The 24083-nt window shown below is 41.0% G+C and overlaps 1 protein-coding gene across 1 annotated transcript in view; it reads right to left on the bottom strand.

Annotated features, from left to right (window-relative positions):
• ccnjl (cyclin J like) overlaps positions 1 to 24083 on the bottom strand; it is a 78124-nt gene that overhangs the window by 5004 nt on the left and 49037 nt on the right. Inside the window, exons 3-4 of the mRNA XM_033029653.1 lie at positions 15320 to 15619; positions 8969 to 9128 (exon numbers count right to left, since the gene is read on the bottom strand). Coding sequence (XP_032885544.1) covers positions 8969 to 9128; positions 15320 to 15619 — 460 coding nt within the window. The remainder of the gene's footprint in view (positions 1 to 8968; positions 9129 to 15319; positions 15620 to 24083) is intronic.

The following is a 24083-nucleotide window of genomic DNA, read 5'->3' as shown; positions in this document are numbered from 1 at the left end:
CCATTTTTTAGCTTTGAAAAACTCCTTTGTTGCTTTAGCAGTATGTTTGGGATCATTGTCTTGCTGTAGAATGAACTGCCTGCCAATGAGTTTTGAGGCATTTGTTTGAACTTGAGCAGCTAGGATGTGTCTAAACACTTCAGAATTCATTATGCTAGTACCATCAGCAGTTGTATCATCAATGAAGATAAGTGAGCCAGTACCTTCAGCAACCATACGTGGCCAGGCCATAACACCCCCACCACCGCGTTTCACAAATGAGGTGGTTGTAGTAGCCATTTAGCTTAACTCAGTATGTTATAACTATAACCAGTTACCTTTACATTTTTATCTGTCTGTAATTATGTGGGTGGAATTTATACGTAGTCTGGGGTGTGGTTTGCGGCTAGGTTTCTGGCGCAGACTCCCTAAGAGCTAGTTTAGTTTGAAGAAGAATGGGGGAGAGGTCATAGCTTTCGACCATGCATGAGCATGACCACGAGTATCATTGAAATGTACTTATACAAGAAGTTTGGATGAATATCTTACTGTTTTTACTACTACAATAAAGAAACTATTAATCAAGAGACTGTGTTTGGAAGTTTCATCTTTCAACGGCATTGAATGTCTCGTGGAGAGCTCGTGGGTGCGTATCGCTTATCTTCTGATCCCGTCTTCAATTAAAGTGATTAAAGGAATAAATCTGTGAAACAATATAAAAATCTGTCACTACATTAGAGTCGAAAGCTACCTTACTACCAGGAGGTAGAAGATTGGTCCCATAGAAGAGGGACAGAAGATGGGGCTGGATCTTTGAGAGATTACTGCCAGAAGAACTGGTTCTGTAGAAGTGGAACTGAAGATTGGTTCCGTAGAAGAGGAACTGAAGGTGCTAGATCTCGGCCAGAGATTACAGCTTGACCGGTTTAGAGCCTACCTGTCGGTAGGTTAATGGACACAGCCACACGACTTATCTGAAGATTGAAAACTTCACTGATCGAGAGCGTGAGTAATGAACAGCTATTGTATTATGCTGTAGATTTGAAAGCAGGAACGCTTTAATTTGAACAGCTTCTTAACGAGATGCTGTGAAAAGTTAGACTGATTTGTCGCATTTTAAAGTGATTAAAAAAGAGCAAACGTATGGTCTGAGAGATATAATAGAAGCCAGTTCTGCTAAAGTTTTGGAAAGCAGCCAAGAAGCTAGCCTGGATAAAGCTAGGTGCGTGGCCTTCGAAATAATTGGATGTTTTCTGAAAGTCCAGTTTTGTTTTGGATTCTTTCGGGTGTTTATGGAACACTGCATCAGAATGAACGATTGTTATGGATTTATGCTCAACTATCGAATGTTTATCAGTAAAGACAGAAGCAGACTGAAGAAGTCCTGTTTATTTATTAGCAGATTTTGCAGTCTCCCAAGATCTGTTTAATTCATGGAGGAAGAAGAAGCTCTACCAGAGGGAGTCATGGAATCTTCGACAGGTAAGCCAGGCGGTGGAGCAGTGGGTAGAAGATATGAGAGGAGAGAGACCAAGCGAACTGAGAAGGGGGAAGTAGTCTACCTGGAAAAAAACCTAGAAGGAGAGAAACAAGTTATGGAAGAAGATGGTACAGTTAATTGAATTCCAGAAGGAACTAATGGAATCAGATGAGAACGTGAAGACAGTGCAATCTAATCTGGACTAATTATTCAGCATTGGTCACGAGATTGGAGATAAGCAAAACTCATTGATGAGTTCACAGCTGCCTCAGGAAGAACGTGAAAGACAAACTCAGTGGTTCAAAGAAAAGGTGGAGATATTTGATGATTTTATGGAAGATGCGAAGAGATGGTTAGCTGACGTTGATCAAAGAACTGCGTGTGCTGCAGCAGTGGATGCTACGCCATAAGGTGTCGAAATCGAACATGAAGTAACACCACAAGATAGTATCTCAAACGTCTTTACATGAAGATCAAGACACAAGTCTGGATATGAAGCCAGTTCAATTTCAAGAGTTTCTGTTCATATGGAAACTGAAGCAACTATGGCTGCTCTTTCGCTACAAACCTCCGCCTTGGCGAGAAAGCATGAGATTGAAGCACAGGAAGGACAGTTGGAACAGGCCGAGGCACCTGCGGAACAGGCAAAGAGAGAGGTTGAGGAACAAGGAAGGCAGTTAAAGAGAGAAGGAACAGTTGGAACTGGATATGAAGTTGGAAGAAGCCAGGATGAAGATTGAGATACTGGAGGGTCAAGGTTCAAGATGTGGCGATAAAGTATCTGATGGGATAAGCTCTTATTTGAGAAAAGGAACTGCTCAAAGGGGAACAGCAGCTGAATTAAATCTACAGCCACCAGAGGAAGATTGGTCTCGCCTGTTAAGCTAACACTGAGTAATTGGATGGTCGATAAAGCTCCATCTCAACCACAGGTAGTTAAACCGAAGCAAATAAGAAAGACTGCCGATGATAATAAAGCTTACTTTCCAGGGGAAGTGGTAAACACTGTGAAGAACAATTTCTATGTGGATGATTGTTTAAAATCCATGTCTTCGGAAGGGGAAGCAGTTCAAATGGTAAAACATCTGACTTCTCTCTGCAATAAGGGAGGATTCATGCTATCCAAGTTGATCAGCAACAGCCGTGTTGATTTGGAGAGCATTTTACCAGATGGTATACCTAAGGAGACCAGGGAGTTGGATTTGGACAAAGACAATCTGCCAATGGAAAGTGCATTGGGACTGCACTGGTGTGTTGAAACAGATGTGTTCAAGTTCAGAATCTCGATTCTGTCCACGACCCTTTGGGATTTCTTGCACCATTTACACTGTCAGCCAGGTTAATTTTGCAGGATCTCAGTAAGGAAAAATTTGGATGGGATGAGAGTATAACGCAAACTTCTTCTCACCGATGGACAGAATGGTTAGCAGATCCCAAAAAGATATCAGAATTCAAAGTGGACCGGTGCATGAAACCTATAAACTTTGGTCGAATCAGATATGCACAGCTGCATCACTTTTCAGACGCAAGTAAAAATGGCTACGGTACTGTTTTGTATCTAAGACTGGAAAATGATAACAATGAAGTACATGTTGCATTCTTAATGGGAAAAACCAGAGTGGCACCATTGAAGCAAATGACAATTCCCAGAATGGAACTTACTGCCGCACTTAGCTGTTAAAGTTGACCTAATGCTGCAAAAAGAACTACAGCTTCAACTGGAAGAATCTATCTTTTGGACTGATAGTACTACAGTGCTTAAATAGTTTAATAATGAGAACAAACATTTCTTGACATTTGTAGTGAACAGAATCTCTTTCGTAAGAGGTGCTACTAATGTGTCACAGTGGAAATATGTTAACACAAAAGAAAATCCTGCGGATAAAGCTTCTAGAGGACTAACAGCAGATCGCATCTTAAGCGATAAGAGATGGATCAATGAACCAGAGTTTCTCTGTAAGCCAGACATAGAATGGCCAAAGCTTGAGCTGGGATTTGAAATCTCTGCTAATGATCCGGAAATTAAAAACATCACAGTGAACGTTATTGCTAAAGATTCATCAAACACAATAAATGATTTAATTATCCACTTTTCATCATGGAAGAAGATGGTGAATGTGATGGCTTGGTTTCTAAAAAGCAAAAGCAAGGTTATTGCTGTTTGCTCGGTTGAAAAGAAGATGAAAGTTTTTAAGGCATCGTACGACGTACAGGGTTTACATCTTGATGATCTCCTCAAAGTGGAAAACGTGGTTATTTCTTTCTGCCAAAGACAGAAAAACAAAGAGGAAAGCTGGATCCGGTATTGGACGGACTTCTGAGAGTGGGTGGTCGTGTAAATAAACTGGTAATGCCTGAAGAGGCTAAACATCCTATTATTCTCTCGAAGGACTTTCATATTTCAACATTATTGTTACGACATATCCATTAATTGATCGGACATGGAGGAAGAAGTTTCATGCTGTCAAAACTTTGGACTTTTGAGTTTTGGACTATATACTGGGTATCATGCCTGACGTTAAGGGTTTGGTGCGCGCAGTGCGACTTCAGACTAAGAATAATGTTTTAATAAGACCAATAACCAAGTTATGCTTGCTTATAGAAGGCGAAGGTGAATATGGAAGAATCACTAAAGAAGTCTGAATGCTGATATATAATGCATATTATTTTTTTGTTTTTTGATATATGTTAAGCTTTTATAGCTCCTTTTATAATGTATATTAGTAATTGTCTAGTTATATATTCAGAACAATTAGGGTAACAATCAGAACAAAATGGCTACTAAATACTAGTATGTAGTAGCCATTTAGCTTAACTCAGTATGTTATAACTATAACCAGTTACCTTTAAATTTTTATCTGCCTGTAATTATGTGGGTGGGAATTATACGTAGTCTGGGGCGTGGTTTGCGGCTAGGATTCTGGCGCAGACTCCCTAGGAGCTAGTTTAGTTTGAAGAAGAATGGGGAAGAGGTCATAGCTTTCGACCATGCATGAGCATGACCACAAGTATCATTGAAATATACTTATACAAGAAGAAGTTTGTATGAATATCTTACTGTTTTTAGTACTACAATAAAGAAACTATTAATCAAGAGTGTGTTCGGAAGATTCATCTTTCGACAGCATTGAATGTCTCATGGAGAGCTCGTGGGTGCGTATCATCTTCTGATCCCGTCTTCAATTATAGTGACTAAAGGACTAAATCCTTGAAATGATATAAAAATCTGACACTACATTAGAATGCTTTGGATCTTGGGCAGTTCCTTCTCTCCTCCATACTTTGTTCTTGCCATCACCCTGCTATAAGTTAATCTTCGTCTCATCTGTCCACATGACCTTTTTCCACTACTATGGTTGCTCTTTTAAGTACTTCTTGGCAAACTGTAACCTGGCCATCCTATTTTTGTGGCTAACCAGTGGTTTGCATCTTGCAGTGTAGCCTCTGTATTTCTGTTCATGAAGTCTTCTGCAGACAGCGGTCATTGACAAATCCACACTTGACTCCTGAAGAGTGTTTCTGCTCTGTCGGACAGGTGATTGTTTTTTTTTCTTTATTATAGAGAGAATTCTTCTGTCATCAGCTGTGGAGGTCTTCCTTGGCCAGCTAGTCCCTTTGCAATTAGTAAATTCACCAGTGCTTTCTTTCTTCTTAATGTTCCAAAAGGTTGATTTCGGTAAGCCAAAGGTTTTGGTTGATGTCTCTAAGAGTTTTATTACTGTTTCTCAGTCTCATAATGGCTTAATTGACTTTCATTGGCACAACTTAGGTCCTCGTGTTGATAAACAGCAATAAAAGTTTCTAAAGGTGATGGAAAGACTGGAGGAAAGACTAGTGCTGAGAGCTCTCTTATACCTGCATTAAGGAGGCAATAAAACAGAGCTGAACAATTACAAATGCCTGTGAAGCCATGTGTTCCAAACATTATGGTGCCCTGAAATGGGGGGGGACGATGTATAATCTACATGGTGAAACCAAAATTTATAAAAATACCCTTTAATAAAATCTGACAATGTGCACTTTAACCACATGTGATTTTTTTTCTATTACACATCTCAAATTGTGAAGCACAGAGGCAAATAAATAAATGATGGGTCTTTGTCCCAAACATTATGGAGAGCACTGTACTTCTATCAAGTCTCCCCACAACCTCCAATGTAACTTACACTTTTCTACTATCTTCCAGCTAGATAAATACCTTGGTATCAAGTTTCATTTCATTTCATTTTTCTCTAATTAAAATGGTTTCTATTAATTGGATTTCTTTATGCTAATGAATTTATGAATTCAAGCAAAAGTGCTAGTTCGAAGAGACCTTGTAACAATCTGAAAATTAAAAGTCTTTAACACAGTATATCACATTATTTTTTTACTTGATGCAATTGATTGCTTTACATTGGTGATTTATAATAATTAACCCTGTATAGTCCAGCAAGCCACAAACCATTAATCTCAGGACTCTTCACATTGGTAATTCTGGGTTTAAGAAAAATGCTTGGTTATATAATCAAATGATTTCACCCAAAGATTGATGGATCTTTACAAAAATGATTAAAATCCAGAGGGGTAAAACTGTTGCTCAGATTTTCCATTGCAGACTAAATAAGTCCATTACCTTAACCACAAAAGATTCAAATGATTTCCCAGAACCGAGAATAATCCAATGCACAACAATTTTATTTACTGTTTTTTTCGTGTTTTAATGGCTAAGATTATTTCAGCTCATCTAAATAACTCCTGTTCGCATAAGGAGAATGTACTTGCATGCAGACATTTAATTAAAACCAATTATCTGAAATTATCCCCCCCCCCCCCCCCCCGCGAGTAAAATACCGACAATGACAAATTCCAAATATGCAATGACATTAAAAATATGAAAATAAGCTTCAGTATATTAGAGGAAAAGATTAATTCAGATAATGTTTTATTATTGAAATGTCTACATGCAAGTACAGCCTCAGTGTGTGAAGCGGTATTTAGATTATAATATTAGCCATTAAAAGAGAACAATCATGGAAAATAAAAATGCTGTGCATTGCATTATTCCTGGTTCTGGAAAATCTTATTTGAATCATGAGCGATACAAAACTTGAAATCATCAACAGCAACTCACTTAAATTAGTGCTGGCGGCAACAATGACCAATTTAATTAAAAATCTCTGTTCAGGTAGCTTCTCGCGATGAGAAGGCAGGTAACTCTTAATAAAAACAATACCTGTCAAAATACTGGATTGGGGCAAGATTTACTAACAAGAAAATCCTAATATTCCTAAAAATGGAGCAACAGATGTAAGTGAAGTCCAAAATAAGATGATTCACAGATGCTCTGGTAAATATAGCATGATGGGCTGTATTTTTCTTGTTCCAATATAGTTATATTCTTAATAAAGCATGTTTAACTGATGCTAGAGTCGAGCATTATGTAGTTATGAATGATCATTCTTATTCTGCTTTTCCGTTACTATTTAATAGAATAAAATTGAAAAAGAAACAGGAAAATCCAAAAAAAATTGCAAGTTTGCTGATGATACAAAAGTGGGTGGTTTTGCAGATAGTGAAGATGGTTGTGAAAGATTGCAGCAGGATCTGGATTGATAGGCCAGGTGGGCTGAGGAATGGTTGATGAATTTAATAACAGAAAACTGCGAGGTGTTGCATTTTGGAACGTCTAACAGGGCAGGGCCTACACAGTGAATGGTAGGCCTCTGGGGAGTGTTGTGGAACAGAGGGATCTAGGAGTGCAGGAGATCCCTTGAAGGTCGAGTCGCAGGTTGATAAGGTGGTCAAAAAGGCTTTTGGCAATTTGGTCTTTATTAGTCAGAGTATTGAGTATAGAAGTTGGGAGGTCATGATGCAATTGTATACGACATTGGTGAGACCGCATTGAGAATATTTTGTTCGGTTTTGGGCACCATGTTATAGGAATGATATTGTCAAGCTTGAAAGGGTTACGAGGATGTTGCCAGCATTAGAGGGTGTGAGTTATAGGGAGAGGTTGAGTAGGCTGGGTCTCTATTCCTTTGAGCGCAGGAAGATCAGGGGGATCTTATAGAGCTGTATAAAATCATGAGATGATTAGATCGGGTAGATGCACAGTCTTGCTCAGAGTAGGGGAATCAAGGACCAGAGTACAAAGGTTCAAGGGGAAATCATTTAATAGGAATCTAAAGGGTAACTTTTGCATTCAAAGGGTGGTGAGTGTACGGAACAAGCTGCCAGAGGAGGTAGTTGAGGCTGGGATTATCCCGATGTTTAAGAAACAGTTAGACAGGTACATGGATAGGACAGGCTTGGAGGGATATGGACCAAGCACAGGCAGGTTGGCCTAGTGTAGCTGGAAAATGTTGGCCGAAGGCCTGTTTCCACACTGTAGCACTCTGTCTCTAAATGCTGATAATCTAAATTAAATACAGAAAATGGTCCATTGAGTTTTTAACCCAAAATATTAACTGTTTCTGTTCCTATGGATGTGGACTGACTTGCTGAGTTTTTTCCAGCAAGTTCTTTTTACATACAAGGCATTATAATGGAAGCCTTAATTTTAATCAAGCATCTTCCATACAGACGCAGCTCAGGAAGGCTCTGCAGAGGGTAGTGAGGGGAGCAGAGAGGATCATTGACATCTCCCTACCCTCGGTACAAGAACTGTTCTAGAGCCGCTGTCTGAAAAAAGCTCAGAGAATTGCTAAGGACAAACTGCACCCCCTCCACATACACCTGGATCTCCTGCCATCAGGCAAGAGATATCGCAGCATCAAAGCCTGGACTACAAGACTGCTATACAGCTTCCTGCCACAGGCTGTGAGGCTGCTAAACAGTCACTCTGTACTCAGTCACCTGATTCTGCGGCTTGGCACGGACACTTTAATAACTGGCACTGGCCACTTTAATAACTGGCACTGGCCACTCAAATCAGCTGCCCCGGACATTTTTATGATTGGTTTTACTGTATTTTAACGTTGTTGTTTAACTTGCTTTTAACTATTTATACTGTTCCATCAGGGACTGGATTGTTTTTAGTGTTATTATGTGTGAAACGTTTTAAATTTCATGTGCGATGCTCCGGTATTCCCTGGGAAACATCTTTTCATTTTGCACTGTACAACTGTTGCTTGCAAGATGACAATAAATGTTGATTGATTGATTGATTGATTGATTGATTGATTGATTGATTAAATGTAAAAAAAGTTACATGGTGAAGATGATGAACATAACATACCCACTCCCAAAAGCAATTGTGTACAATAAATCATATTAAATATGCAAGATTAGATTTAACGCCATTCTCCAAAATATTCTTACTTTATTTAATTGTTAAACGTTAAAGACTAGGATTCTGTATGGTTTATACTACTGCAGGAGTCCTTTAAGTAATATCAAAAAAGAATGAAGAAAGTTCTCACATCACATCAATTCAAGGAGGACACAAAAGTCATAATTAGTCAGGATAAAACATAAGCTCTTAAACAACTTTTTCTTTTCAATTTGAAAAAAGTAGATGCATCTTACATCAGCATGAGCTCAACACATGGAGTCAAGTGCTCCCACGTATATCCAGTCAGCAGGTGAAGATGAGTGGTCAGAGATGGACTGATGTGTAAACAAATGCGGGATGCTGTTATGCAGGCCGCAGCTACCAGTGATGGACGAAAACTCAGAAAGTTGTGATCTACAACATGAAGAGTGGTACACAATGTCAATCACCTGAAAGAACTAATCACAATAATTCCATAATTCATAATCCCAGTTCAATGTAAATTCTGGTTTTCAAAATAGAGCACAGAAACAAGCCTGTTGACCCATTAAGTCTATGTCAACTATCAAGCAGCAGTTTATACTAAACCCATTTTATTCTTCCCACATTCTCATTAATTTCTCCAGATTCTATCATTCACCTACAAATACATTAATTAAATATTAATTATTTTGAGATCCAATTGTTCATTCCAAATTATCCGGTCGGCAATCTAGTCTCCGTTGTGGTCATCAAATTTGTTCACCATCAGTTCCTAGTTCTTCAACATTTGCAATTTACAGACATACATTCGGTGATTAAGTTTCATTGATCTATTGGCCTGCCACTCCTCCGAAAGAATATTAATTTTTTACTCAAGCCTAAAACTCTAGTTATTCAAAAGAAGAAAAGACAAACAAATGAACAAAATTGAACTTGTATAGATGCTATTTACGTTTTGGATTTATCTCAAGGTGCTCCACAATTCAACTAATTACAACTAAAATCAACAAGTGAATTGTTTTGCTGGTGGTGCTGCTGGTTTAGAAGAGCACACTTTGGATGCTGTGGTGAGCATGGGGTCATGAGACAGATGGCTCAAGTGTAAGGTGGCACTTATGCAAATGCAATATTGTTTCAATGTTTTATTAGTTAATCGTAGTCATACAACATAGAAACAGCTCTTCAAACTTACCAATGCCATTCAAGATGCCCCATCAGCGCTGATCACACCTTCATTTGGCATATATCACTCTAAACATTTCCTATCCATGTACCTGCCCAAATGTCTTTTAAATGTTGTTATATAACCTGCATCAACTACCTCATCTGGCAGCTTGTCCCAAAAACCCACTGTGTGCAAAAAGTTGCCCCTCAGGTTTCTATTAAATCTTGCCTGTCTCACCTTAAACCAATGTCCCCTGGTTCTTGATTCCCCTACTCTGGGTAAAAGACTGTGCATTTACCCTATGTATTCCCCTCATGATCTTGCATACCTCTGTAAAATAACCTCTCATCCTCCTGCGCTCCAAAGAATAAGGTTCTAGCCTGCCCAACCTGTCCCAACAGCTTAGGCACTTAAGTCCTGGCAAAATCCTTGTAAATCTTTTCTGCACTCTTTCAAATTTAACAATATCCTTCCTCAAGCAGGGCGACGAAAATGGAACACAATACTCCTAATGCTGCCTCACTGATGTCTTGTAACTAACATACCATCCCAACTTCCATACTAAATATGTACCGACTGATGAAGGCCAGTGTGTGATCACCCTATCTACCCGTGTTGCCACTTTCAAGGAACTATGCACCTGCACTCCTACATCCCTCTGCTTGACAACACTTCCCAGGGCCCTACGATTCAGTGAAGGTCCTGCCCTGGTTTGACTACCCAAAAATGTAACACCTCACACTTACAGTGCCCTCCATTATGTTTGGGACAAAGACCCATAATTTATTTATTTGCCTCTGTACTCCACAATTTGAGATTTGTAATCGAAAAAAATCACATGTGGTTAAAGTACACATTGTCAAATAAAGGCCATTTTTTATACATTTTGGTTTCACCGTGTAGAAATTACAGCAGTGTTTATACATAGTCCCCCATTTCAGGGCACCATAATGTTTGGGACTCATGGCTTCACAGATGTTTATAATTGCTCAGAAATGTTTTAATGCCTCCTTAATGCAGGTATAAAAGAGCTCTCAGAACCTAGTCTTTCCTCCAGTCTTTCCATCACCTTTGGAAACTCTTATTGCTGTTTATCAACATAAGGATCAAAGTTGTGCCAATGAAAGTCAAAGAAACCATTAAGAGACAGAAACAAGAATAAAATTGTTAGAGACATCAACCAAACCTTCGGCTTACCAAAATCAACTGTTTGGAACATCATTAAGAAGAAAGAGAGCACTGGTAAGCTTACTAATCGCAAAGGGACTGGCAAGCCAAGGAAGACCTCCACAGCTGATGTCAGAAGAATTCTCTCTTTAATAAAGAAAAATTCCCAGACACCTGTCAGACAGATCAGAAACACTCTTCAGGAGTTAGGTATGGATTTGTCAATGACCACTGTCCGCAGAAGACTTCATGAACAGAAATATAGATGCTACACTGCAAGATGCAAACCACTGGTTAGCCGCAAAAAATGGATGGCCAGGTAACAGTTTGCCAAGAAGTACTTAAAAGAGCATCCACAGTTCTGGAAAAAGGTCATGTGGACAGATGAGATGAAGATTAAATTATATCAGAGTGATGGCAAGAGCAAAGTATGGAGGAGAGAAGGAACTGCCCAAGATCCAAAGCATACCACCTTATCTGTGAAACACAGTGGTGGGGGTGTTATGGCCTGGGCATGTATGGCTGCTGAAGGTACTGGCTCACTTATCTTCATTGATGATACAACTGCTGATGGTAGTAGCTTTATGAATTCTGAAGTGTATAGACACATCCTATCTGCTCAAGTTCAAACAAATGCCTCAAAACTCATTGGCCGGCGTTTCATTCTACAGCAAGACAATTATCCCAGGGTTTCGGCCCGAAACGTTGCCTATTTCCTTCGCTCCATAGATGCTGCGGCACCTGCTGAGTTTCTCCAGCACTTTTGTCTACCAATGATCCCAAACACACTGCTAAAGCAACAAAGGAGATTTTCAAAGCTAAAAAATGGTCAATTCTTGAGTGGCCAAGTCAATCACCCGATCTGAACCCAATTGAGCATGCCTATTATATCCCAAAGAGAAAACTGAAAGGGACTAGCCCCCAAAACAAGCATAAGCTAAAGATGGCTGCAATACATGCCTGGCAGAGCATCACCAGAGAAGACACCCAGCAACTGGTGATGTCCATGAATCACATACTTCAAGCAAACATTGCATGCAAAGGATATGCAACAAAATACTTTCATTTACATTACATTGCTGTGTCCCAAACATTATGGTGCCCTGAAATGGGAGAATTATGTATAAATACTGCTGTAATTTCAACATGGTGAAACCAAAATGTATAAAAATGGCCTTTATTAAAATCTGACAATGGGCACTTTAACCCCATGTGGTTTTTTCTATTACAAATCTCAAATTGTGGAGTACAGAGGCAAATAAATAAATCATGAGTCTTTGTCCCAAACATTGTGGAGGGCACTGTATCTGTATTAATTTTAAACATTCTTTAGCTCATTTGGCCAACTGATCAAGATCCTGTTATATTTTTGATAACCATCTTTGCTATCTATACCACCCACTATTGTGTCATTTGCAAGCTTACTTATGCATGCACTATATTCTCAGATAAAAATGATTAATATGAACCACAAACAGCAATGGGCCGAACAGCAATCCCTTAGGCACAGGTCTCCAGTCTGAAAACCAACCTTCCACCATCACCATCGGCTTCCTTCCATGAAGCCAATTCTCATCTATCTAGCCGGCTTGCTCTCCCTGGATCCCATGCAATCTAACCTTCCAGAGCAGCCCGACGTGCAGAACCTTATTAAATGCCTTGAGGTCCATTTACACAATATTTGTGGGTTTGCCCTCATCAACCTTTTTGGTTACCTTCAAAAAACTCTGATTCATAACACACCATCTCCCACGTGCAAAACCATGCTGACTATCACCAATCAGCCACTGTCTATCCAAATGGATATATCTTATCCCTCAGAATACTCTCCAGTAACTTGCCTACCTCAGATGTTAAGCTTACTGATCGATGCAGCCCTTCTTAAATAGAGGCACAACATTAGCCACCCTCCAGTCGTCCGGCACCTCACACATGTCTGATGACGATTCATATCTCAACCACTCTAGCTTCCCACAGTGTCCGTGGACAATTCTGATCAGGCCCGGGAGATTTATCTACCTTCATACACCTTAGGACGTCGCGCACCACCTCAATCATAATACAGCTTGTCCTCAAGACATCTCCATTAACTGCCCCAAGTTCCCTCTTCTTCATGTTGTGCTCCATGTAAGAGGAAGAATATCTACTGAGGATCTTGCCCATCTCCTGTGGTTCCACAGTGATGATTACTTTGATATCCGAAGGGCCATATTCTCTCTCTCGTTACCTTAATCAGTAAAGCACCACCCCCTCCTCTTTTACGCTCACCTCTATCTCTCCTGTAGCACCTGTACCCTATAACTTTAAGCTGCCAGTCCTTCCTCTCAGGCAGGTTTCTGTAACAGCTACAACTTCCCAGTAGCACATACCTATCCATGCCCCATGTTCATCCACCTTACCAGTCAGACCTCTCACACTAAAATAAATGCAATTCAATCCAACAATCCTTCCTCACTCCCTACTGTGCTCCTGCATATGAACTGAACTTTCTTTCAACACCATCCATACTGACTTCCAGCCTGCTTTAGAACTGCAATGGAGCCCAACCCCTTACCAAAATAGTTTAAACCCACCATGTAGCACGAGTAAACCTGTCTGCAAAGATATTGGTTCCCTTCCAGTTCAAGTGCAACCCTTGCCTCTTGTACAATCCATGCTTCTTGCACCAGAAGAGATCTCAATTGTCCAAAAATCTGAATTCCCATCCCCTGCACCAACTCCTCAGCCATGCATTCATCTGTCCTATCTTCCTATTTCTACCCACACTAGCACGTGGCACATGAGTAATCCAGAGATCACGACTCTGCAGACCTCCTTTTTAACCACTTTGCCTCACTCCCTATAATCATTTTGCAGTACCTCATCCCTTTTCCTATCCATGTAATGCACAACTTCTGTTTGGACACTCTCTCGTGCAACCGCTCCAAGACTTCGTGGACCTGGCATCAGGGAGGCAGCAGCATCCTGGAGTCTTGACTGTTGCCACAGAATCTCCTCTCTCTCCCTAACTAGCAAATGAGTCATCTTTCTCTATGGCTCTTCCAAACATTGCAATTCCCCCAGTGTGCCTCAGAGCAAATCCCTGACAGTTATCCCCTGCCACCCCCTCCCAACAGTATCCAAATGAGTATCCCTGTTTTAAAGGAGAATGACCACACGTGTCACCTGCACTCTGTCTACTCCCTTTCCTTGGTGTAACCCATTTACTCTCTTCCTTACATTAGACGTGACCACCTCGCTATAATTCCTATCTATGCTCTCATTCTCCTGGATGATCTTGATGTCATCCTGCAGCAGCTCCAGTTCCCTAATGCAGCCTGTAAGAAGCTGCACCTGGATACAATTCCCACAGGTTAGTCATCAAAGGCACCAGCAGATTCCGACTTCTCACATCCTGCAAGAGGAACATTGCTCAATTCTACCTGCCCTCTCTACTGCACTAAAACAGAGAAAAAGCACAATCACACACAAGTAGCAGATTGTACCTTTACCTCCTGCCCCCTCAGCTCAGCCTCGTCGCTGCAACCTCGAGCCAAAGCCTCGTATTCGCCCTCAACAGCCACACCCTTCTTTTCAATGGCTGCTCAATTTGACAACTTTGATCAACCAATCCACCAGCTGCTGCTGCACTGACACAAAAAAATTGACCCAACCAATCCAACAACTATCATTTGAAATCTCCTGATCTCCGGCTGCTATTTCAACTCTGAAATACTATCCAAGGCACTTTTTATTCTGCATTGCTTGTGCAACAGAAAGGAATGCTGATGACCTAGAGGCTCATAATTCTAAAAATTGCAATATGCAGTATGGACCATGTCTCCTAATCACCTCAGAACTGATTTGTGATCTTCAGCAAAATTAACTGAGCTTGGCTGAACTCAGTTAAAATGGTGGCTGTGATCCTACATTCAGCACTATTCAGGATTTAATATCCTCCAAAGTGCATAGGTGGAGATAATGCTTGGCTCACATGTTATGTTTTTCCTCCTCCTCTACAAGACTGATGGAAGGTGAAAACCTGAAGAACATACTACTTGCATCTCACAAGATGAATGACTATTAGGAAGTGGTATGAAAGATCACCCAATTCCTACAGAACCATAACCAATCATAAACCAATGCCATTTGGAGAGCAAGGTAGATTGCAACGTAAACCCGTCACTTGGATGGGATATTATGTAAGTTCTGTTTGCGCTTCAGACTTCAGAGAAGCTGGAGGTGAGCAGCAAATGGCACTCCAGCATTAATACAACAGATCACAACATTCAGTTTTATTTCCTAAACATACCTTGAAGAGACACTTCTAAAAAATAATGGGCATATTTTTCCATGAAGGCTTTGGTTTTGGCAACAGAGGTAAGCGGCCAACCGTTGTGGAGGTCACTCTCGTGGACTGAGCCTGAGAGGTAGTAGTCGATGAAGTGTGCAGCAGTGGGCATGCAAAGGTTCCAGTTGAAAGTCTCAAGCAACAAAAGTTCCATTTGGAGCAGATCTCGTTTGTTCAGCACCAGGTGCAGGCTGCTCATGAAGCCCAGGCTGTTGAGCTGCTCAAGCTTTGGCACACGGTCTTCTTTTTCTTCAAATTTGCCTTGAAACAGAAATATTGAGTCAGATTTCCACTTTCCAACAATCCTTATCATACAAGCCTCAAATTAAGTAGAAAAGTTAAAAAAAAGTTTATTTTAAAAAGCAGCAACCACTTAAGTTATTTACTGGAATTTATTGCAGGGCCCACCAGGTTTGAGAGATATGGGTATCCTAGTGGAGCCAAAAAATTCTGGCTATATCCAGCTGAATAATTTCACTTTGATTCTTGTTTTCGGAATTTTAAAAGGAAAATAACTTCTGTATTTCCAAAGAGAGATGAACAAAATCAAAACATTGAGAATACCAGTACAGACAGAACACATACTCACACTTCCCCATTTGCAAAGAATGAGCTAGAAAATGCAAAGTGAAACCTGGATTCAAATGTTTACTGTAAATTGAGTCAGCCAAGCACTTGGCATTTTTGACCTCCGGTCTGAATAAAACAACATGCTTCCAGCCTAGACAAAGGACAAATTGTGCATCGCCTGGTTGTACAATGTGATATTATCAGATAAGCAGTTTCAAGAGTCAGCGGAGTCAGGGGATATGGGGAGAAGGCAGGAACGGGGTACCGATTGTGGATGATCAGCCATGATCAATAGACAATAGGTGCAGGAGTAGGCCATTCGGCCCTTCGAGCTAGCACCGCCATTCAATGTGATCATGGCTGATCATCCCCAAACAGTACCCCGTTCCTGCCTTCTTCCCATCTCCCCCGACTCCGCTATTTTTAAGAGCCCTATTTAGCTCTCTCTTGAAAGCATCGAGAGAACCCACCTCCGCCGCCCTCTGAGGCAGAGAATTCCACATTGCTGGTTCGAAGGGCCGAATGGCCTACTCCTGTACCTATTGTCTATTGATATATTGATAGTCCACACATATTTGATATATCAAAATCAGACAATAAGTAAAACTAATGTTGAGTTTACAGCAATCACTGTAAGAAACTCTACCCCAAAATACGGTAAATATCATTCTGTATTTTAATTCAAGATGAATAGACTGAATTTGTTGCAGAATACGACACATCATTTGAAAGTACACAAGAACATCTTCAAAAGACCAAACATTTTCCAGATGTTAAAAATCTGCAGTTTTGCTTTGCTTGTAATTGCTGCATTAATTTGCTCTCCATATTTTCTGTAAGTGTTCTTATTCATAATGGCAATCCCATGCTATATTCTCTCAGTCTGAAGAAGGGTTTCGGCCCAAAACGTTGCCTATTTCCTTCGCTCCATATATGCTGCCGCACCCACTGAGTTTCTACAGCACTTTTGTCTACCTATATTCTCTCACTATAGTTTATTCACTTAAACTGAAATGGGTACATAAATGCACATAGCTTCTTTATAATTTCTGCTCTAATTAAATTTGCATACTATGCTAAAAAAAAGAACAGCTGCAGTAATTGTGTTGCACTTAAAAAACTTTTATATACAGCTTTGAGCTCCCCTCTGTTGTTGCTTCTGACATGATTTATTTTAAATATTATGTATTCTTGACAGCATTGCATTAAATTATACAAAGTAATAGAAGCATCCCTTCATACTCATGAATCAAGGCTAACTGGCAGTGCACCAGATGGCATTCCTTATATATTTATTTTTTATGTGAGTTTTTGTACTGAAGCTACAATGTTGAAGCATTTTAAATAGTTCATCCTTGGAAAAGGTTTTTGTATACATATCTATCCTCCCACTTGAAAAGACAAGGAAAGGCATTAAAGCAAGACAATGTTATTAGTTAAATACAAAAGAGCACAAATATCGTCTTACATTCACACCATGGTAGAAGATAAATAATCCAATGTCCTAACAACAAACCTCATGGAGGTGCTCGAAATACAAACACAAATACAATTCCTACTTTTCACATTACGGTAGTTATAGACAATTACAGCACAAGAGGCTGCTTTGCGGACAATTATACCAATGTCAGACAAAAAAGAAAGCTGTTTAGCCTATCTACACTTCCCACTTCTGGCTCCATTGGCTCGTAGTTCATGTCTGGCTTTTACCTTCATTATTTTAGAGAATGAGTCTGAGACTACCACTGCTATGAGTGTGCGCATGTAGGGGGTGGGAAGGTAAACATCCTTAAATCCTTCTGCTCTTCCACTCTGCTGCTGTTTTATGCAAAGATCATAGTGCAGAGCAAGATGGTCCACTCCTGCAAAATCCAATGGACTGACGTGTAGTACGCAACAGAGCGAAACGTCTGCCATTTCAGGGCTCGAAATTAGCGGTTGCCCGGGTGCCACTGACCACCCAAAGTGCCGCCGGGCAACCAAAACGCCAAGTCATTTTGCCCGGCTTGGCACGCAGATACTGGTTTGTACCATCCCCTCATTCATCTTGTAGTGATCCCCCATTCATCCTGCACAGACCCTCCGATCCACACTATACTGACCTAACCCCCCCCCCCCCATTCATCCTGCGCTGATCCCCCCCCCCCCATCCATCCTGTACTGATCCTCCCATTCAAGAAGAATGGGGGGGAACAGTCTGAAGAAGGGTCTCGACTCGAAACTTTGCCTATTTCCTTCGCTCCATAGATGCTGCTCCATAGATGCTGCCTCACCCGCTCCAGCACTTTTGTCTACCCCCATCCATCCCATACTGAACCCCCCCATTCAACACCACTGACATCCCCCGTGCTCTCCCCTCACAATTTTACCTCAGAGTATGTTTGATAACGGAATGCAATCAAATGTGTTTTAATTCCCAATGTTATTATTTGTTTTAGTCCATAAAGATGGATTAATTAAATTGTGAACACGGGAAACATTAAAACCGCAGTGTTCGATTGTCACTGCTACATTATTACAGAATTCATTTTAACGCAAATTAATGCTCTTAATATGGAGTATCAGTACTGTAGTTATTTAATGAGCAACATTCACAACTATACGTTGGATTTATCCTGGTTTTACTTCTACAGTCGATCATATACATCACAAATTTGGTCAGGAGATATTTCAGTTGAAATTTTAACGTTAATTCTGAAGAGGGAATGATCTAAACAGCGTTTATCAATAATTTTTTTTAAATCTGGCGTGTACAAACTGGGTATCCTCATTGCTGTTCACAACACGTACATCTAATCTGAATGTCCGGTAATGTGGCGTTTTGACACCTTTAAACATATTACCAACATTTGCTGCAGTTATGTCCTTTGGCCATCTCTTGTCAGTTAGTGTAATGTTTAACCTGTCAGATGGGTATAGTCGGTTTTAACAGCTATTATCATTGAATGCCTATAGAAATTTCCTTGCAACCTGTATATTTTGTTGTGGATAAATTATGTGGGAAGCGAGAGTGTTTCTGTACCAATAGCAATAACGACCCATGCTATGGCCATGTCATGGTAATTTTCTGTCCTTCACAGAAAACATGCTTGCATCAATCTGTAGTGTGTATGGTTAAGCATATATGTTATCATGGTCCAGGATTTATTGACACAGGTTGATCATACACTGAATAATCCAACCACATTTTAGTTTGGAAGTGGAAAGAAATAATAGAAATTGCATTAATGTGTAAAAAGAGTTGAGGTACTGTCTTATACTTTTGCTGCATGTCATTGTGGGATATATCATGTCTTGATTGGTGAATATGTTTAGTGTGTGACTTTATTTGAAGCAGAAATAACATGTGAATGCTTCATTGAGCATAATTCCGACTGGTAACTACACACTTCGTCCGAGCACATTATCGCACGCGTCATGCAAACCGTCTTAAATGACGACCTAAACTGTCATTTGGCAACCTAAAAAGCTGCCAAGGTTGCCCGGCTGACAACAGTGAAAAAATGTAAAGTGAGAGCCCTGTATTTTGGGAAACCCGTCCCAACTTCCGTTATGTCTCTCGCAGTGTAATCAGCGTTGCGGGGGAACAGTATGTGTGTGTGTGTGATATAGCTCATCTACCAAATTCATAATTTTGTTCATTTTCTTTTAAAATGTTTTCCTCCCTGCTTAATCTATCTGTTTCTGCCTATTTCCCTCCCATCCCTCCTCCCCACCCCCTCTTTTTCTGCAGTTTCCCTTGTATCGCTCTTTTTCTTTTATCTTATTTCTCATGATGTGAACATATATGGGGCATTGAAATTGAGATGTAAACCAACCCAACTAACACTGAACAATTTGTGTATTACTATTTGACAATGCTTTAGTTAGCTGCAGATTCAAGATTGGACCAAATATACCTAATAATGGAAATGAGTTATTGAGTATTATTTAATATTTAGTTATTTTCTTGGGATATAAAATTTGAAATGGCTTTAATATCCCACTGGCACTGATCAATAAATGGAAAATCAACATGGCTCATGTCATAGAAACATAGAAAATAGGTGCAGGAGGAGGCCATTCAGCCATTCGAGCCAGCACCACCATTCATTGTGATCATGGCTGATCGTCCCAAATCAATAACCCGTGCCTGCCTTCTCCCCTTATCTCTTGATTCCACTAGCCCCTAGAGCTCTATCTAACTCTCTCTTAAATCCATCCAGTGACTTGGCCTCCACTGCCCTCTGTGGCAGGGAATTCCACAAATTCACAACTCTCTGGGTGAAAAAGATTTTTCTCACCTCAGTCTTAAAAAGCCTTTATTCTAAGACTGTGGCCCCTGGTTCTGGACTTGCCCAACATTGGGAAAATTTTTCCTGCATCTAGCTTGTCTAGTCCTTTTATAATTTTATATGTTTCTATAAGATCCCCCTCATCCTTCTAAACTCCAGTGAATACAAGCCTAGTCTTTTCAATCTTTCCTCATTGACAGTCCCGCCATCCCAGGGATCAATCTCGTGAACCTACGCTGCACTGCCTCAATCACAAGGATGTCCTGTGTTAGAATTGATTTTTGTATTAAACTTGCACTCTGTAATTCATCTAATCCCATTGTTCACAACTGCTTGTATGCATCCTTCAAAGGAAAATGTTAAAACCTCTTCGAGAAATGACAATGCAGAGGGGAGTGGGTGAAGGGTTTTCTGGAGCTCCATCCTAAATGACAGTATTTTGTATGCTCAAAGTAAAATAAGGAAGACTAGGCAGGAATATCAAAATGATCACCTGCAGCTGAGATTAAAAAAGATGATTTGTGTGGTATTTTGTAAAATAATAGCAATATAAAGATTCCAGTTGCTCTAATTTTGGAGTGTTCCTTAATTTTTTTGTTTCTATGGAACTGTCTTGCAACAATAAAATGGGTTTGGTCTTCTCAATAGCCAGAGAGTGGAATGAGATCTGTCTGTAATAGTGGGGTTATCTAAATGAAGTATTTAACAAACTAAAATTTGTTTTGAGCCAGATTAACAATTGATGTATAATTTAAGGTTGATTTTATTCAGCGACCATACAACTTATTAGATTGTGTAGGAAAGAACTACAGATGCTGGTTTAAATCAAAGGTAGACACAAAATGTTGGAGTTGGACTGAAGGGTCTCGACCCGAAACGTCACCCATTCCTACTCTCCAGAGATGCTGCCTGTCCAGTTGAGTTACTCCTAATTTACTGGATTAATCAATTCTAAATTGCAACCATATACAAGTGATAAATGAGAATTTGGTATAGTTAAACTAAACCATCTTCACAGCTCCAATTTCAGAACGTCGCCATTTGGTATGTCCATTTGCTTTTAGTCAAGGTGCCATAAATTTGACAACTGATGTGAAAGGGTGAGGGATTAGCTGCTTTCGCTATTGTATTTCTCCTCCTTTCAATAAATTCAGATGGTTGTGTTTATGTTTCTCTGGCAAAATGGGGACTTGGAAGAAATATCCTGGCAGTTTCATCAAAGAATAGATTTGTTTAAAACCAAAAACTGTACTCGGGAATTTTGCAGAACAGTCTTGTTCTCTTTACCTTATTTCTCATAAAGGCAATTATATATAATTTGCGGGGGGAGAGGGGGGGGCCTTCGGCGTCATACACACACTAACCCCCCCTTGATATTATATTTATATATATTCATTCGCTCCTTTTACCCCATCCCCCGCCCTATCCACTCATGCATAACCCCCAACTGCGCAGGCGCGGCTAGAGAGGGAGGAGAGGTGGAGGGGGCCTGCGGCGTCACAAACACACAGGGGGAGAGGGGGGGGTGAGAGTGGGGGAGACGGGCGGAGGGGGAGGGTTCCTATTCCTATTAAATCTTTCCCCTCACCATATCCCTATGTCCTCTGGTTTCAGTTTCTCCTACCTTGGGTAAAAGTCTGTGCATTCACCCTATCTATTTTTCTCATGATATTCTATTCTTATACACCTCTGTAAGATCATCCCTCGGCCTCCTGCAATTAAGGTGGAAAGTCCTCACCTGCCTAACCGCTCCCTGTAGTTCAGGCCCTCAAATCCTGACTAAATCTTGTCGGCCTTTCCAGCTTAATGACATCCTTCCAATAGCAGGGTGACCTAAACTGAATTGTACTCCAAATGTGGCTGCCCCAGTGTCTTATACAACTATACCATAATGTCCCACTTTCAATACTCAGTACTTTGATTGATGAAGGTTAATGTACCAAAATACGTATTTACCACCATATCTACCTGTGATGTCACTTTCAAGGACCAATGTACCTGCACTTGGAGATCCTTCTGCTCTACAACTCTCCCCAGTGTTCTGCCATTCACTGTGAAGGTCCTGTCTGGTTTAACTTCTTGAAAGGGGGCGCTGCACCGGCAGCAGCCTGTCGGCAGCGTGTCCGATTTTCCCCAACTTTTTTTATTTTTTTAGTATGTTTAAAAGTCTGTTTTTAATGTTTCTTTGTGTGTTATGTGTGGGGGGTGGTGTGGGGGGGTAAGGGGGGAAACCGTTTCGGCCGCCTCTTCCATGGAGAGGCGACTTTTTCAGGTCGCCTCCCCCGTGGCCTAACAGCAAGGATCGGTGCGGACTTTCCCGGAGACGCGCCCGGAGCTTCAGCGGCGGGCGCAGCGTGGACTCTCGGCGCGGAGCGGGTGAGACCTCGCTGGAGGGGAGCGCTCCGTTACGCTGGCTCACGGCAGCCAGCAGTCTGAAGCCGCAGTCTGCAGAACTCCAGCTGGTGCGGCGTCTACAGCCCCGGGATCCCTTGTGGAGGACCCGGGGGGAAGAAGCTTCCACCGCCGGCACCGCCGTCTTCTACCGCGGGTGCGGCATGGACTTACCATCTCCCCTGGAGGGGAGCTTCGACCGCCGGCCCTGCAGACTACGGTGCTTCCGGCTGCGGCACGGCAGGTACTTTAAAACTTTGACCGCCGGCCTGCGGCCTTCACCAGCCTGAAGCCGCGGTCTCTGGTTGGGAAGAGCCGATCCTGGACTCACCTTGACTTTGACTTTGTCCCTTACCATCTGGACGCCCGCAGCAACGGCTGTGGAGGGCGGTGGTCCCGACCACGGGGGGAAATGGAGGAGGACTGGCCAAGCTCTGTGCCTTCCACCACAGTGATGAATGCTGTGGTGGATGTTTGTGTAAAATTTTTATTGTGGTTGTGTTCTTTATTATTGTACCGCTGCTGGCAACCCAAATACCACCGACCTTGGTTGTGTGGCAATTAAATTATATCTATCTATCTATCTATCTAAATGCAGCACCTTGCACTTACCTGTATTAAACTTTGTTAGCTATTCCTCAGCCCACTTGCCCAGCGCATCAAGATTCTGCTGTATTTTATAACTATCTTCACTGTCTACGATACCACTTACTTCAGTGTCATCTGCAAACTAAAGAATAATCAAGGTCACATGCATCTGACACTCTAACCTGTCCCTGGTTTTGCCACTGACTTGAGCAGGTTGGTTGACAGAGGCCATCTATTTTGGGGATTTTCAATGTCACCTCAGAAACCAAAGAAGTCGAGTGAAAGCAAGTAATTCTCAGCCCCAGCAGCTGACTGAAGAATGGAACATGATTTCTAGTATAAATACAATTCCACAACAAAACCAAGGGGAATGTTTTCAATTGTTAGCTTTGCACATTCCCCATATTCCCATCTTTTTTGCCTCTAGCAATTCTTGCAATCTCAACATACTTCGTTCGAACCAATTATAGGCAGGAGAATTACATTGGCGGCCTATTGAAAATAACCTTTTTCCTTGTTCAGAATAGCTCAGGTTACAACTTTAACAGGCCTTTTGCTGCCCCTCAGTGGTGTGAACAATTCCCAAGGGTGTGCTCCTTACAATGTAAATTTTGAACAAAGCCAAGTCATACATAGGGGTGGGGGGATTGAAATAAACTTAAGCCAACCATTCTGCAAATAAACTATTTTAGATTTTTTAACCCAAGACCCAAAAGGATTTTGCATTCTTCCATTGTTCAACGATATAACCGAATAAGCAGTTAATAAGCAAATAGAATCAGAATCAGAATCAAAAACAATTAAAAAACAATGGTAGCTGTGGGGAGGCTGCATTAAGTGTCAATTTACTTATTTCTGCAAATTGCCACATGCACAGATTAGAAATTTGGGTCAACATTAGT

This window comes from Amblyraja radiata, chromosome 11 (genome assembly GCF_010909765.2).
Source record: "Amblyraja radiata isolate CabotCenter1 chromosome 11, sAmbRad1.1.pri, whole genome shotgun sequence".
NCBI lineage: Eukaryota > Metazoa > Chordata > Chondrichthyes > Rajiformes > Rajidae > Amblyraja > Amblyraja radiata.
This window is presented reverse-complemented; position numbering and strand designations above follow the sequence as displayed.